Raw genomic sequence first — 17,328 nt, forward strand, 5'->3', positions numbered from 1 at the left:
GCTTGCCAAACTATCATTATCATCATCAAATCAGGACCGTGTCACCCCGTTTTGTGGTTCTCAATTTCGTATGAGAAAATCGTGCTTAATGGACTGTTGGCCACAGAAGATAAACCTGGAAACTCCTGTCTTGGAAGGGAGTAACAGAAGGGAGAAAAGCGGGTTGGTGAATCCCCGCGTTTCTGGGCTGGGAGGGACCAATTCGGTCCCCATTTCACCGATAACGAAAGGGAGGGTAACGTGTCCTCGAGCCTCAAGCAAGACACACAGCCACAGCGCTTTCCTGAGAGCGGGACCAGGGCTCCGGGAGTTGCTGTGCTTAAGTTGCAGGCGAAAACTGAAACTTGGAAGGCAAGAGAGGGGCGTTTAGTTAAAAAAACGGTCAACAATTCGGGTGGAACTAAGTCGGCGACCAATGCATCAAATGAGTCAGCTGTCAGACCCGCTGGAACCGAGCTACTGACGGCATCGGCTCTTTACTAACAAGACTTTCTATAAAGCCCACCGACCCAGGACAGCTTGGAGCAACAAACGCCCGCAGCGCTTCCCGCAGAACCGGAAAACTCCCGGCTGCGCGAGATGAATGGAAACTGGAGTTGGAGGCGCGCCGCGCGGGGGGCGGAGCAGCCGCGGGGCAGGGGCGGGGCATTATGAGTCACGTGCCTCCGCACCGAGGCGGGCGCGTGGAGGGAACTCTGGGCGTGATTGGTCCCTTGTAACCAGGTGACCACATAATGCGTTCCGGTTGGCAGGTGCCAGCCAGGCCGAGCGGACTTCAGTCGGGAGGTGGCGGCGGAAGGAGGAGGAGCCCCGGCCGCGCTCTCTCCCGGCAGTGGCTGCGCGTCTCAGCGCTTGTCGGGTCCCCACCCCTTTTAAATAAGCCGGGCTGGTCGCCGCCCTCACAGACTAGTTGGCTTGGGGGAGGCGGCGGCGGCGGCGCGGCGGCGGCGCGGCGGCGGGGGTGCGGCCGGGGCCGGAGCCCTGCCCCGGGCCCGGCGGCTGGGCGGACCATCGGATAGCGGGCGAGGCCGCGCCTGCATGCGCGGCGCAGCCCCGGCGTAGCCCGGGGCTGCCGGTGCCGACCGCGCCATTGTTGGGGGAGGGGGTAGCTGCCGTGCGCGGCGGAGTCGGGGGCGAGTGAAGGCGGCGAGGAGTGGAGGCGCCCCATGGGGAACACGCTGACCTGTTGCGTGTCCCCCAATGCCAGCCCCAAGCTGGGCCGGCGCACGGGGCCGGCGGAGCCCGACTACGAGTCTGAGATCTACGAGGCTGCGGCCGGGGACGCGGTGGCAGTAGCGCCGGCGCCAGCTGCCGTGGAGCCCGCCGAGTTGGATTTCGGAGCGGGCGAGGGCCACCACCTGCAGCACATCAGCGACCGGGAGATGCCTGAAGGTAAGGAGGAGGCGGGCACCTCTGTCCCTCTCGGGGGCCGACACTCCGCTCTCGGGCGGTCCCCTGGGACGCAGCCGCCGCCTCGGGCTCCTTCCTGCCCGGAGCCGGCTTTCCCAGGGCTGGGCGCCGGGGATCAAGGCTGGCTCTGCCTGGCGTCCCCACCCCTTATTCTTTCCCCGCCGTGTCCGGCCAGTTGCTCTCCCTCTTTCCTGCCCCGAACGCTCAGTTCTTTCCCCTATTCCCATTTCCCAGCCCGGCCCGAGACCCTCCAGTCGCAACTCCTTCCTGTTTGTCGGTCTACTTAACATCTCGGGGGACTTTATAAAGACTTTTTGGTATATTCTGTCCCCAAAATGTAAATACCCCATCCACCTCATCTCCCTGTCCTTCCCAAAGCGAAGAAACCAGGTACGAGCCTGATGGTATCCTTCCTCCCACCCGTTAAGGTACTTGATACGCGGGACAATTCAGACGCATTGTTACGGATTTGTTATTTAAATTCACAGTACAGACTGGCCTGGGAGAGTCTGTGTGGTGTTCCTAAGTAGGCTGTTTTCAACAGCCTCGATGGAAGCTGCCTTCCTCTATAATTTGAAGACAGACGGAGAGAAAATGATGGGAGGAAGGGTCTTGAAATAACTGTGAACGGTGCGAAACGTTACTGCCAGGGCTACAAGAAATACTTTTTATACCGAACGGAGAATCCAGGCAGTTCCATTACTTTTAATTCCCACTTTGACCCAAATATGTCTTCAGCCCTACCTCAGTGACTTAACAGACTTGACTTCACTTGTTGCCCGTTCTACAAATGAGAGGCGGGTGGTTAATGAGACTATTGGTCAAAAGTTTCCGGAGAGAAAAAAACAAACCATAAATTTAGACCTTAATTTGTAATATAAAGGTTTGGTAATTAAGATGTGTGTCATCTTGGGGTGCCAGGGTCGTTCAGTTAAGTGTCTGCCTTCCGCTCAGGTCATGATTCCAGAGTCTTGGAATGGAGCCTCGCATCGGGCTCCCTGCTCAGCAGTGAGTCTGTTTCTCCCTCCTCCTCTGCCCCTCCGCCTGCTTGTGTGCTCGCTCGCTCTCCCTCTCTCTCTCTCTCTCTCCCATTCAAATAAATAAATAAAATATATTTTTGAAAAGTGTCAGATCTTGCACAAGGATGTCTCCAAATCTCTCTCTCCTTCCTCCCCCTGCTCCTGTTTATAGAATCGTGTTCAACTTTAAGAATGTTGGGGTAAAAGTTCTGACTACACGGTTGGGGGAGGGGGGAGGGAAAAGAGGAAATGTTTGATTTTTGCCTCTGGAATTTTGGAAAGGGATGACTAGGTAAAGATAATTCTGAGTAACTGCCTGGCTCTTTAATGAAGTCTTATATCCTTTGAAGTAGAAAACATTGTATCATAAAGATGTTAAAGCCCCATTAGCCCATTTGTTTCATTTGAGTGCCCCCAGCTTTTTTCGTTATTTCCTAGAGGAAATGTCTAGTTCTTTTTCTACGTAAACTTTAGGTGGGCTGTTAATTTGCGTTATAATAATTAAGCCTGTGGATTTACCCATATGATGGGTATGGCTTTGTAACTGGAAAGTATTGCTTTTTCAGAATATTGAAGTGTTGTAAAAGAATGAGCAAATTATGTGAGTTAATTGTACTTTTAAATACAAAGATGTAAATACTTGTGAAAACTTCCACTCTTCTTGGTGCTGTAAGGTAAGCCTATGAGTGATTTGTCAAAGTAGTTAGTAGATGGGTAGTGTTGGAAGAGAGACCAAATTTGGACCTTTTAATAATTCTTTAAAGATTTTGTGACACATCCTCATGTCTGTCTGATTTGGCCCTTCCAACTATAAATAAGGCGTGCGTGTATTCTCCCTGCATTGCTGATGGAGGAGGAGAGACTCCAAGATGGGCAATGACTGTGTAACACAGCAACTGAACAGAAGAGACGGATATGGAAGGGATAGATTGCCAAATTCAGTTCTTGGGGTGCCTAAAAACCTCTTTAGAATGCATCTGTTATTTTTTATCCATGCGATAGGCCTGTCTCCGCTTAGCTTGATGATTTCCATTCAGAGTTTCTTGTTCACAATTCAGAAGCAACTTTTACCTCTCCCTTCCATGTCTGTAATCATTACAGTAGATAAGACTAAAAGTAGAAGTCATGACATAGCCTAGATTAACTAGTCAGGTAAACGGGTTGATGCATTTAAAAGAGTTTGTTCTGGTGATCTCGAATTAAAGCCAAGAATGCCCTGGACAGAGGAACATTAAGAAAAGCTGATAAGGTAAGTTACCCAGTATTAAGCATAGGACTATAAGGAGTGTTAAACCAGAAAAGTTAAAAAAAAAAAAGAAAGAAAAAAAGAAAAAAGAGTTTGTGAATATACAATTTACCTTTTATATTTAACGTAGTTAAAATTCATTTTAGTTTGTCTTAATTTTCTTTGATGTTCAATAAAATGATAAGAGAAGCCTCAATTTCAGCATTTGCCTATTAGGTTTCCATAGAAACAGGGTCAGAACACCAAAGATGAAGTGCAGGCACATTGAAAGTTTGTTTTTAATGTCTCTATTTCAGAGTTTTACAGGGGAACTAAGAAATACCTACTTAAATAGAGAACATTTTGGCTTTTCTACGATGAAGAATTTAATTGGTTCATTTCTTAGGCAAAAACCTCCATAAATAATGTTGTGCCTTGTTTTTCTGAAACATTTCAACATTTAACATTGAAACATTGAAATTTAACATTGAAACATTTGCAAGCCATTTCAGAGAGATATTCCTAAGAACCTAGTATAGATTTCAGATAGACTCAAAAGAATTTTTCTACTACCTTACCTTTATCTAACAGTGTATCCACAATAACTGGTGGTGTATCAATAACACAAAATAAGACAGTAAAGTCCTATTATCCAACCTTCTGTTACTCATCAACTTTTCATACAGCCTTTTATGTTCCAACCTTACAGTCTTCGCTAATTTGCTGGCTAAAAGTTCTCTCTCAAGTGACCCCTTCTTCCCCCTTCCCCTGAAGAGTGAGTGAGGAAGGAATTGGCAATCTGATGGGGAAAAACCTCTGAGCAAAAGAGCTTTCCTCTTTCCAATAGCTATTTTAAAACACTTTTGGGGGGGGGTGCTAAATGACAATAGGCATTTGCTGTAAAATATTTAGAAAATACAAAAAAGGGGGCACCTGGGTGGCTCAGTGGGTTAAAGCCTCTGTCTTCAGCTCAGGTCATGATCCCAGGGTCCTGGGATCGGGCTTCCTGCTCAGCAGAAAGCCTGCTTCCCCCTCTCTCTCTCAGCCTGCCTCTCTGCCTACTTGTGATTTCTGTCAAATAAATAAAATCTTAAAAAAAAAAATACAAAAAAGTCATTCACTTATACTCAGAATATCCAGAACTTTTAATATTTTAGTGTTTCTTCTTCCTAAACCTTTCATATGTATATAAACATTTGTTAATTTTATTTTGTTAATTTTACAAAAATGAGATAACTCTTCATGTGCTGTTTTATAGCTTTTTGGTTTTGTTTTGTTTTGTTTTGTTTTAATTTATAATATTTGACAGATCACAAGCAGGCAGAGAGGCAGGCAGAGAGAGAGGAGGATGCAGGCTCCCCGAGGAGCAGAGAGCCCGATACAGGACTCGATCCCAGGACTCTGGGATCATGACCTGAGCCGAAGGCAGAGGCTTAACCCACTGAGCCACCCAGGTGCCCTGATATAGCTTTTTGTTTTAAAGAGAAATAATGACCTAAAGTTCCTGGAACTGTGCTTGACACCCAGAGAGCACTCAGGATATATTTCCATGGAGCTGCACATAGCCCTACCACATGCCTTTTAATAACTGTTTAGTGTACCTTTTGAATGTTTGGAGCACCACTCATTTACCTACCCTTTATGGTTGGGCATCTCTTATAACAAAACAGAACACAATCCCATTCTCATGCTTTATTCTGGGGACACAGATAAAAACTGCTGCATTGTACTTCTCTTTAGAATTCAGATGGTATTCTTTGTCTTACGTCTTGGTCATTTTGTAGGTAAAGTACTTTAAATGTCCTTATACCAAACTGAAGTTACTGTTGGTTTTTCACTGGATGTTAGAATTCCTCCTTGAGATTTTTGTGGTTCTTTGTAGACTGTCTTGTGTCTTTAATTTGGAATAACTACTACTCCAAGGGATCTGAAAGTCATGCTGGTCTAAGATGACTTATCCAAAGAAGCATTAGAAGAAATCTTAGTTGGGGAAATTGGGAGAAGCTTAACTGGATTTGGGCACACTAAAACAGAGATGTTTTTTAGGCACTGTTCCAGATGCAGGACAGACATAAACAGGGCAAAGCCTATAACCTTAACTTCTTAGATGCTAGAGAAACCTAGGGTTAGACAGTACATGAATATTAAAAGAACCTCAGATAGTGAAGTGGTGAAAGAAAGGGAAAGAAGGTCAAGGATTGGAGGAGGACAGGTTTACATGAAGTGGTTAAAGACTGCTGCTTTCGAGTGACAAGTATACAGCCCTTAAAGTGAGAGGGAGCTATAGGAGGATGTGGGAGAAGATGCTTCCGCTCAGTTCCTCACATGGGAATATGCTGGTGCAGGCAAAGGACAGGAAGACACAGGGATGGAAGCAGCAGGATGAGAGGGATGCCAACAGGAATGTGGTAGATTCAGACCTTTAGAATACTGGGTCTTCACAAAAAATAGGGATCTTAGTTTAGTTGTAATGGGAAACTATTGGAGGATTATATATAGGGGAATGACATTCTTTAAAAAAAAAAAAAAAAAAAAACAGACTAGCCACTGTGTGAGCATGTGTAACATAGGCCTGGATGGAAGCAGGGAGACCAGGTAGAAGTCTGGTTCCAGTAGTTCAGGTGAGAGCCAAGAGGTGACTGAACTGAAAAACAATACAGGCCTAAAATACAGAATGACTTACAACAAAGATATGAAGGGCGAGTCACAGAAAAAGAAATGCAGATGACCCTTAAACATGTCTTCATGCACAGGGGAAATGCAAAATAAAGCTATACTATGGTTTCTCTCCTTTGGGAGAAAATCCACTGATACCACATTCTTTGGTGAGACTGTGAAGAAACAGTTACATTTGTATATTGCTGATGGAAGTGCAAAATGTTCTGACCCCGTAAAGGGGAAATCGGCCCAATCCCGCAACATTGCAGATTTAATCCAGAAATCCTACCCCAAGGAATTTATTCTGAAGATATACCCCACAAGTATGAAATCACATATTCACACAGTTCATGTTGCAATATTTTCAAGAGCAAAGTATTAGAAATAACTAATAATAAGTGTCCAGTAAGAAGCTGGTAAAATCAACTGGTACCTCCACATAGTGGAGAGCTATGGAGCTGTAAAGAAGAGCAAGGTCCTCACTGCTGTGAAGTGATCCCTAGGTTACATTACATGGAAAAGGCAAGGAGAGGACACACAGTAATCTACATGACAGAAGCAGGAGAACTAGGTATTTCCTTAAACCAAAATCACTGAGAAATTCTTACTGCTTGTGTGACTTTTAGTACTTTCCCTTTAGTGTTAGCCAAAGCACATATTTGCTTAAGGTGATATTTGGGTGGGAGTAATGAGTGGATATTTCATGCACTTTACAATGAAATGCTAAATGTTCAGTTTTTGCTTCTGAGTTCACTGTGAAGGCTTTGTTTGGTCATTTATTGTGCTTTATATGTTAACGTAGATGGCTCTTGCATTTCTTTCCATCCTCACGAACAATGTTCTGTGTTACATAGTATAAAAATTAAATGTTTTACACATGAGAAGATGGGCTCTGAGGGGTATAAACTGAGTTGTCCAAGTTTTGAAAATGAGATGATAGATCAGGGATATAAATTACAGATATATGGCATACTGTGGTAGAATTTATTGAATGATTTATCATGTGGGCTACTTTGGATACTACTGTTTTCCCTTACCGTTTGTGTGTGTGTGTGTGTGTGTGTGTGTGTGTGTGTGTGTATTAAAGAACTTAGGTTTTAGAATTAAAATATTAACATTGCCCAGTGTGAAATGAAATAAAGGTAACTCACAGCCCAGAAATGTTCTCTGACATTCAAGAAACTGAGCAAAAATACTCAATAGAAGTGTGTCAAGGAAGGGGCGCCTGGGTGGCTCAGTGGGTTAAAGCCTCTACCTTCGGCTCAGGTCATGATCCCAGTGTCCTGGGATCGAGCCCCACATCGGGCTCTCTGCTCTGCAGGGAGCCTGCTTCCTCCTTTCTCTCTCTCTGCCTGCCTCTCTACCTACTTGTGATCTCTGTCTGTCAAATAAATAAATAAAAAATCTTAAAAAAAAAAAAAAGTGTGTGTCAAGGAAAAAAGACATACTTCACTACGAAGTGGCAAGACTGAAAACCAAGGTAGATTCAGGTACAGAAGTGGTTTAGAAGCCAGAGTTAGGAAGCAGAAGAATTAGGAATTACCTGAATGGTGTGGACTCAGGGATAAAATCATCAAGGTAATATTAAGACCTGAGATATTTGTGTTAATGGGCCATAAAATGAGCACTGTATGGTATAAGGATGATAGCATAGTTCAGTAAATGCAGGAAGCCTTAAGTGAACAGGTGCCCAGTGGTTGGCCCAGAAAAACTGCTGACATCTCCTATTTAATTGGAATATATTGAAATCAATATATTGAAACCAATCTCCTTGTGAAATACACTGCTCTGACACTTTCTTGGTCACTTCCTTCTTTCCCTAATATTTTGACAAGGAAAAATCATCTACTACATTTATAGTTGCATAATTTTACACATTTGGCCTTTAATAATGCATTTCATTTATTCTAAGTTGCTTGTATTTTCACATTTTTAACATCTTTGTATCTTATAACTGGTAGAATCTTAGATTGGGGGAAAGCAATATTGGATGTCAATAGTTTTATAGATTTCCTCTGTATTTACATTAAGATCCAAGTTAAAAAATTTTTTTTGAAGTCCTACTTTCCTATATTAACCTGTCATCCTGTCAAGTTAAGTTGCAATTTAAATTGATTTTAAAAAAAAGTGATGGGTCTTAAAATACAATTTGAATCATAGCTTCTAATCATGAACTCAGGAGTATTTCTCTTAGGTTAAAACATTCTTAGAGGTTTTCAAAAAAGTAATTTTGGGATAGAATCACATACAAGATGTGCAATAATTTCATGCCATCTCTAAATCACTGTGTGTGTACACATGCATATGTGCATGTTGGTGGGAGGTGGTAACGCTTTGCTTAATGGTTGGCAGTCTTCCTTTTTCATAGAGCAAATAGGGTAGTACTGTCTATCACAGTTGTCTTAGATTCTTGAGAAAACAGTAATGGACAGTGCGGAAATACTGTGTGTGTGCGCATCTGAGCTTAATATCTAATGGCTTAAGTATCCATTTTATAAAATAGCAATGTAGTTTTTGTCATTAGCAAAAAGTGCAAGAAAATTGTCATAGGCTAGAGACAGAAGACTATTATTTTCTGAAAACCTCATACAAACTGACAACATTTTAGGGTCCTTGTAAGTATAATACATATAATACATACATGTGAAAGGCATCTCACCAAAGTGGAAATAATACTGTTAACTATGGGGAAAATAGTTAAACTGTGTAATCAGAAGTGCAAATTAGAGACAGTGAACTTCTTCATTTATATCAGTAGGAATTTTTTCTTTGAGGTATCAGAAGTCAGGGTGGGAGTGAAAACTGGTGAAGTTGATAGCATTACACACTAGTATGCTCCCACCTTTTTAATAAGAAAGCAACTTAGTATTATTATACATTGAGTCATGACAACTATTTAACTTTATGGTCTAGTCATCCCATTTTGGAGATCTTTCCTAAGGAGATAAAGACAAAATTACTTTTAAAAAACTATGTATATGAAGATTTTCCTCATAAGAATAGAAGTTTGTAAGCAACCTGAACCCTAAGAATAGGAGATTGACTAAAGTATGGGAATAACACCTGATAGGCCATTGTGTATCCATTAAATAGTAAATATATTCGAATGAGGTTGAGATTGCTTGTCAGGAAAAAAGTAGGACATAAATGGTACACTGATTGGAGCTATTTTTTTAAGTGTAAGTAACAAAGTAATGGTTGTGAGTTGATGAGTAATTTTTAAACAAAGTATTATTTTGGCTCTTGCAAATTTTTGTTCATGATAGGATATTTGTTAAAGGAAGGAGCAAATGACTTTTATCTGTTTGCACCTGTAATGTGATCTTCAGTACTGCTGATTAACCTGGTCTCTTTCATTTACAAGTTAAAATCTAAAAATTAAAAAAAAGATTGACTTCTATAACCAGAGTTCATGGAGTAAATCGGTTACTACTTGACCCAGGAATTAAATGGCCTGTCTCAGTTCTGCTCTCCTCTGTTGATACATCCTAGAAAGGCTTCCATCGTGCTTAACCCCACCCCCCCACCCGTGATGGCAAAGGAAGCCTGGGGCAGCTCCAGACAGTGGCCAAGAATCTATAGCTCTGCCTGTCTTTTTTTTTTTTTTCCCTCTCTCTCTCTCTTTAAAAAAGTATTTATTTATATATAGAAACAGGATGAGTGGGGGGGAGGGGCAAAGGGAGAGTAGAGAGAATCTCAAGCAGACACTGTGCTGAATGGGGAGCCTGAAGCAGAGCTCAGTCTCATGACCCTGAGATCAAGACCTGAGCTGAAATTAGGAGTCAAATGCCTAACCAACTGAGCCACCCAGGCACCCCCTCTGCCTCTCTCAGTGGTTCTTGGGAAGTCCCAGGGCAGCAGTAGCTGGCCCAGCCTAAATGGAGTAGGGGCAGTGCCAATTTCCTTTTTGTCACTTGGGCTCATTTTGCACTTTTTCTGCATATTGATATTTCTTTTATCCAAGGCCTCTTGATTTTTAATATTTAGATCCTCAGTAGCATATCTTGGTTTGGGGAAGTGTGTGTGTGTGTGTGTGTGTGTGTGTGTGTGAGAGAGAGAGAGAGAAAGAGAGAGAGAGAGAGAGAGATATCCCCAGAATTCCCATTGAAAAGTGTTAATTAAACTTCTTTTGTGCCATAGGCATGATACGTAGTATGTTTACTTCTGCAAACATTTCTGCTTATATTTTAGATTCACATGTAGTATATTCGCTTTTTTTTTGGTAAGAAGTTGGTCATGAACGCTTTCGAAAGCCTTAGGTTAGAGGCAGCCATGAAAGTCTTTGTCACTTTGAGCACAGCTGAATTCATTGATTTTCCGAATAGCTAACATTGTCTTATTTTTCAAATATGTGAAAAAAAAGTTTAATTTTTATGTATGGTTCTTTTACATAAAAATGTTGAATAGAATAGTTTCTCCAAAAGCCGTCAAACAGACTTCAAATTCAGTGACGGAATTTCCGTGAAGAACAAAGCTATGTTTAGCTATGTAAATTTCTAGTGCTGGCAGTACCATTAAAATGGATGGTTCAGATTCCTGTTAAACCAAGAAGTCCGAAATGATGATTGTGAAAGATTCTATTGGAGGAAAAAATGATTCTAGGTAGATAAGTTTGTGAAATGCTGAATTAGACATAATTCATTATATGACTGATTATATTTTTTTAAGATTTTATTTATTTGTCAGAGAGAGAGAGAGAGCACTGTCAGGCAGAGGCAGAGAGAGAAGCAAGCTCCCCGCTGAGCGAGGAGCCTGATGTGGGACAAGACTGACTAGTTTTGTTTTTTTTTTCTAAGATTTTATTTATTTGACAGAGAGCGAGAGACCACAAGTAGGCAGAGAGGCAGGCAGAGAGAGAGGAGGAAGCAGGCTCCCCACTGAGCAGGAAGTCCAATGTGGGACTCCATCCCAGGACCCTGAGATCATGACCTGAGCCACCCAGCCATCCCAAGACTGATTAGGTTTTAATAGACATTTTTATTCTCTAAGAGCCAGGGAAGCCAGGGATAGTATTTTCTATTAGACTGCCAACACGCCTTTAAGAAACAGAACAATTATTATGTGGTTTGGGGAATACTAGACTTAACCATTACTCTCTCAGGATCTTGGTCCGGTTTCTTACACGATTGGCTAAGTACTTTGGGATGGACCTTGCTGAGGGGTGTCATATGGTGGGTTTTTGTTTTGTTTTGTTTTTTAAGAGAATTTTGAGTGGTTCTTAAAGGTGGTTGCAATATGAAAGTCATTTGTTTGATAGAAGTATCAGGCTGTCTTGTCAAAAACAGTGAAGTAGCCCAAAAATATATTTCAGAGCTAACAGAGCTTAAAAAGAACAAATATTATATGCAACCAGACAAAAACATATTTCTGCATTTCCTATTTCTTCCTCAGACTGCTTTGCTTATCAGACTGTCACTAAACATCTTGAGGAAAAGCAGAGACCATTTTGTTTGGAATCTTAGACACACCAGAGGTGTTTTACTTTTTTTTTAAATGACAATTTTATTATCCCATATAGTGGCAAACCCTCTTTTATGAAAATTCAAGTACCTGCTTTGTATTCTTGTGTAAATAGAGAATTTCCCACCTTGGTACAAGGTGCACTACAATCAGACAGACATACCTTTACATAGGTATAGACAAAATTTTTTACAAGTAGCCCCATGATCTGGTCCAAAAAGTACTCTTTTTTTTTTTTTTTAAAGATTTTATTTATTTATTTGACAGAGAGATCACAAGCAGGCAGAGAGGCAGGCAGAGAGAGAGGAGGAAGCAGGCTCCCTGCTGAGCAGAGAGCCCGATGCGGGGCTCGATCCCAGGACTCCGAGATCATGACCTGAGCTGAAGGCAGCGGCTTAACCCACTGAGCCACCCAGGCGCCCCCAAAAAGTACTCTTATTGAAGCCCCAAATTAATCATGCAGCATGGATGGAGGAAGGAGGAGTTTTGCTTTGGAAATTGAGAGCAAAAGTTAAAAATTACTTGCTATTATGGAAGTGTATCTGTAGAATAGAACATTGAACTTTCATACAGTTTTTTAAAAATCTGCCATGATGGATAGTCCCCCATATAAACCACAGCTAACTAAATGAGTTCATTTGTTGAATGGAGTTAGAATTAGCTATTTGATTGTCTAAAGAATATTTGCTTGCCAAAAGCAACTTGTTTGGTTTTGGCATATTTGGTATATTGAGCTGGTATCTGACAGTAATAGCCACAATATAACTTGCTTTTTGAGACTGTTTCTGGAATATGCCAGTAATATCAGCTTAAAGGGTGGTGACGGGATTTTTAATAGTTAAGTAGGAGGGGGAAGGCACAAATAAAATTCCATCCAAAAGTTGCATAGATTATTTAGGTGCAGGTTAAAAAAAAGTTTAAGACACAGCTTGGTTTTATTCCACATATGTGAAGAGATTCTACAATTTTGCGGTTTCAGTATGATTTTATATTGTTGCCTTTACTGAAATTGGCTTTTTGTCATTACTAAAAACTCTTCCCAACACTGCTAAGTGATTAAAATTGATGTGTAGCTATTTTTAATTAAAATCATGTGTTTTTCTACTCAAATTATCACACCTTTTTCTCTTCTTCTTATACAGAGTTAGCTTTGGAATCAAACCCTTCTGACCATCCAAGGGCAAGCACAATTTTCCTGAGCAAATCTCAAACGGATGGTAAGACAGTGTTTTTCCCCCTCTGAGAAAAAGATTGTTTTTGTTTTGTGTATTATAGAAAGTCTATAAAAGAGCTCGTACATTGGTTTAAATGTTTCACTCTTTCATGTATTCATTTCTTATTATGATATCTGATGATATATTTTCCTTTCGTTGTTACGGATTTAGCTAGCAGAACACGGAGACTCTGTACACATTTTGCCACGTCTTTTACCAACTTTTATCAACTTATCACTTGTGACCACATGATTTAGATATTGTCTAATTCTCCATACTGCCTTGTCCTTTAACCCCTGACTCCAAAGAACATCGGTTTTAAAGATGAGTAATAGGATTTAGGCCACAGTTAAGTTTTCATTTAACAAATTAAAAAAAAAAAGTTGTTAATTTATGGGGATTAAATCTGTGATTCTGGCCCCATTTTACACCACCCTCAACCAAACAAGCCTATCTCACATCCACATTTATTCTACTCAGAACTTCTGAGCTATTCAAAATTTTCTCATCCTAATGTAGTGGTGTGCCTGGATACATGGGAACAAACATGCCCTGTGGGGTTTTCCTAGAAGGTTAGAGACTGGTATAAATTGCCTGTGTCCTGATGTATGATGAGAATCAGAACTGTAGAGTTTTAGCACTCCTGCTTGCATGCTTATTTTCCTTAATGTAATGTTAAATCTTTTTTTATTCGAACTAAGCCATACATGACCAAGTTTTTCAGATGATTATGACAGCAGGAATATAAAAAGTGAGGGCTCCATAATATTTGAAGTATGCAGCACGATAAAAAATGGGGGGTTTTAACCTGCATTTTCATAGAGTATGTACATAGCCTGACTTAAGCAGATCACTTCTGGTTAGGATTGCTGTATTTCTCTGTTTCTTCCACATGTAGAGACAATGTGTGGAGACAGTAAAAGCAAAGCTTTCGCATGTCTCTTTCTCCTGAGTCATAAGGAATGTGTGCCTATGATGTCACCCCACATTAAAGGAGGCAGTGTGGGAAACAAACAAACAAAAAGTGGGGTCCAAAGCTCATTGGAGCTTTTACTCTTCGTCTAGTCTTTGTTAGAGCAAAGTGATTTTGTGTGCTGTAGATACATTGGGTTAGTTTAGCACACTCATTATAAATTTAAGATAGATACTTTCCAGTTGTGTAATGGCCTATTTATTTTTTTAGTAAGGTATTCTAGTAGATCACCAATAAGTGCTTTAGGATGCTTCCAGAATACTGATGTATCTAGAAATTAGTGCCTGGCCAGAAACTGATTCTTAGAGCTGTCGGATCCTGGTAATTAAAGTAAGTTGTATATAAATATAGAATTAGAAAATACTATGTAGTGGTTCAGATATTCAACAGGTAAACATTTTTATTAGTTAAATTTTCACCTGGCCTAGTTTGCTTTGTCCTTTTCTTTTGTACATGGGGAGCCTTTTGTTTGTACCTAACAAAGAAAATCTGTTAGGTCAAAAAGTAAAACTAAGTTTTTAGATTTTACTTTATAGGATTCATCTTGCTAGGTGATTTAAATTATAAATTTTGTTGGAAATTATATTTTTAAAATGGAATTTCACCTCATTTTGTGCATTTTTAATCTGTCACATGAGTAGCAACTACTTTTACTTTTCTGTAGCATTTGTATCAGAATTGATCAGTGAATTTTTTTTATTCTTAGTGCGAGAAAAGAGGAAGAGCAACCATTTAAACCATGTAAGTAAACAGTTGAAAAGTTAAGTAAGAAATTAATAGTTTGAATTAAAATTATGTATGTCATTATTCCCCAAAAATATAATGGATCCCATACTGTTAGCCCTATAAGGACCTCTTTTTGTAGATTTTCCGAAATCTCTTCTATTTTCCTCGTTAACAAATGTATTCTAGAAAGTCTGTGGCTTAGTAGTGCCCATTTTTTAAGGGTTCTGACATTTAAGTTAAATTTCAATAACATGGTTATGGTATAAAGTTCTGCCAATAAGTTAATTTTTAGCACTATCAACTTCCTAATGTGCCAGATGAAAGCTTAGCTTCATCACTTCACCGTGGCCTTTTTGCCCTGCCTCTAGTCCCTCAACCTGTATCATGGTTTTTATCAGAATCAATGTGTATGTTGTTATGACTGTGCAAATATTGTTCCCTGCTGAGCCATGTAGTTCTCTGGTGTACCTCATTCTTTGTCTTAAATATTTCTGAAACCTGAGCACTTCTGCACTTCTCCAGGATAATCCAGTCCCCATTTTCCTAGCCAACATGATCTCACACAGCCAAATGCTGTAAGTAGCTCCCTGGTGGGTCTTTCTGCTTTCACATTCTTCCTTTTTTGTGTGGAATTAATTTCCTGACAGTATTCACTTGCTGATTTTCTAATAGCTAATTTCCCCCCCAAATGTTGTAACAGTTGTCACATGTCCATCAGAAATATTTTTCGTTTACTAAAACACATCTGTTCTGTTTTTTCCTTGGAGACTGGCTTTTGTTGTTCTATTCCAGTAGAGTAGACTGGTTTTCACTAGGTTGGCTCTGTGTCTGTTTTCCTGGGATATCTCCTTGAAGTCATCTGGGATCTCACATAACTGCTGTCCTGTGTTGGATCCCCTATGTCCTAGATTCTCTGTTTCCCTTTGTCTTGTTACAGGCCCTTGTTTTACTGGAGCACATTTTTCTGGGAATAGGCAGAAGTTTTTAGAGATCTAGCTTCTCTGAAACTCCTGCTGTCTGATAAAGTATAGAATTCTAGGTTGAAATTAATTTTTGCAGTTCTATAGACATTTCTTTATTGTCTTCTCATTTAAAGTGTTGCTCATAAATCTGTTGACATTGTATGATACATTGTACATTATCAATTTTAGTCATTGTTCCCCCATCCCTTCTTTCTCTGAAACCTTCTAGTACCTTCTCTATCCCTGAGATTCTGAAATTTCATAATATGGTTTGATATGGACCTTTTCATTTTGTTGGGGCCTTTCTAATCTCTCTTTCTAATGAGTGTCTTTGTATGTGTGTGTGTGTGTGTGTGTTATTCAGATGTTGGACCTCTTGAACCAGTATTCCCACACAGATCTCTAATTTTTTTCCCTTCTATTTTCCATTTTGTCTTTTTGTCCTACGTCTTGGGGACTTCCTTGACTTTATGCTCAAACCCTTCTCCTTCTATTGAATACTGAGTTTTATCTATCTTATTTTTAATTTACAGAGTTCTCTTATAGTCTCGTTATTTATAGCATCTGGTTCTTTCATGAGTGCGATTTCTAATCTTAGGGTTTTTAAGAATTTTTGAAGTTTTCATTTGCTGCTTAATTTTATCATTCCCATCAATTTCTTTTCCCGTTCTGATCTCTCTTACTTGTCAGAGGCTTCTGTCAAATGTGGAGTGGTCCCTGCCTGTGTCTGTGATCTCACTGGAAGTACTATGAGTGAGCAGGACTTGTTCACGGATGGGCCTCACCGTGGGCGTCTGGGGGCTGAGTCTCTGAATTCTGAGCCTGCCTTGGGTTCTGTAAGACAAACTGGCTTTCTTGTTGCTGTTCCAGTCTCTGTGCTTTTCTGTTCTGCCGTGGCAGTTGCCACTCCTTTGGTCTTTTCACCTTTCAAACATTAAAAAGCACCTGCTATTTATCCTGTGTTGTATATATCCTCTGAAAGGAGAGGGAGAGGAAGTAGATTTATGATCAGTCCACCATGTTTTTAACTCAAACTTAGAACGTGTTTTGAAAATATATATTTAAGTTTAAAGTTTTAATTCAGTATAATTAATGATATTAATTCAGGCAGTATTTTCCGGTTATCCCCATAATTAGCATATTACACTTTTCTCCTAATGCCTTGATTAAGAATTCAGACCACACACCCTGTCATATTGTCCCATTAATGCACAACATAGATGAAGCAGTTTTCATTAATGCATAGTGTTGGACATTTTTAAGTTGTCTTGTGAAAAAGACAACTTGTGCTGTGAAAGTGAGAGACCCACAAGTGAGCTTTAGCAGTAGGCACAATGGGCAGGTCAGTGGCTGGGGCCTGGATTTCAACAGGTACTTGGCCTTTGATGGTAAGGCTTGGATTGTGATTTCCTAGACTTCTAAGTATGATTATTTTTTAGTCTTTGCCACTGAATCCTAAGTCTGTGAAATAACCTTTGTTGTAAAGATTATAAAAGTCCACTATTCCGTTAGTGCTCAATGAGTGAAAATAAACACTGCCTTTGTCTCTGTCTATTCTAGTAACCAACTGAAATATCTATGAACACTAAACTGCCAATACTGCTGTTTTTTGCTATTTGATTTTTTTTTTAAGTATTTGCTTTTTATGACCCTATGTTTGTCAGTGTTGTTTATTGAGGCT

General features: G+C 40.3%; 1 protein-coding gene across 2 annotated transcripts in view; it reads left to right on the plus strand.

Moving 5' to 3' along the window:
• Positions 1-909: 909 nt before the first annotated feature.
• CCNYL1 (cyclin Y like 1) overlaps positions 910-17,328 on the plus strand; it is a 37,657-nt gene continuing 21,238 nt past the window's right edge. Inside the window, exons 1-3 of one of the 2 annotated variants that reach the window (XM_047720872.1) lie at positions 910-1,392; positions 12,915-12,989; positions 14,666-14,700. In XM_047720872.1, coding sequence (XP_047576828.1) covers positions 1,167-1,392; positions 12,915-12,989; positions 14,666-14,700 — 336 coding nt within the window. In that variant the 5' untranslated portion in view covers positions 910-1,166. The remainder of the gene's footprint in view (positions 1,393-12,914; positions 12,990-14,665; positions 14,701-17,328) is intronic. The other variant, XM_047720871.1, reaches the window with a different exon arrangement.

The sequence above is a fragment of the Lutra lutra genome, chromosome 3 (assembly GCF_902655055.1).
Source record: "Lutra lutra chromosome 3, mLutLut1.2, whole genome shotgun sequence".
NCBI lineage: Eukaryota > Metazoa > Chordata > Mammalia > Carnivora > Mustelidae > Lutra > Lutra lutra.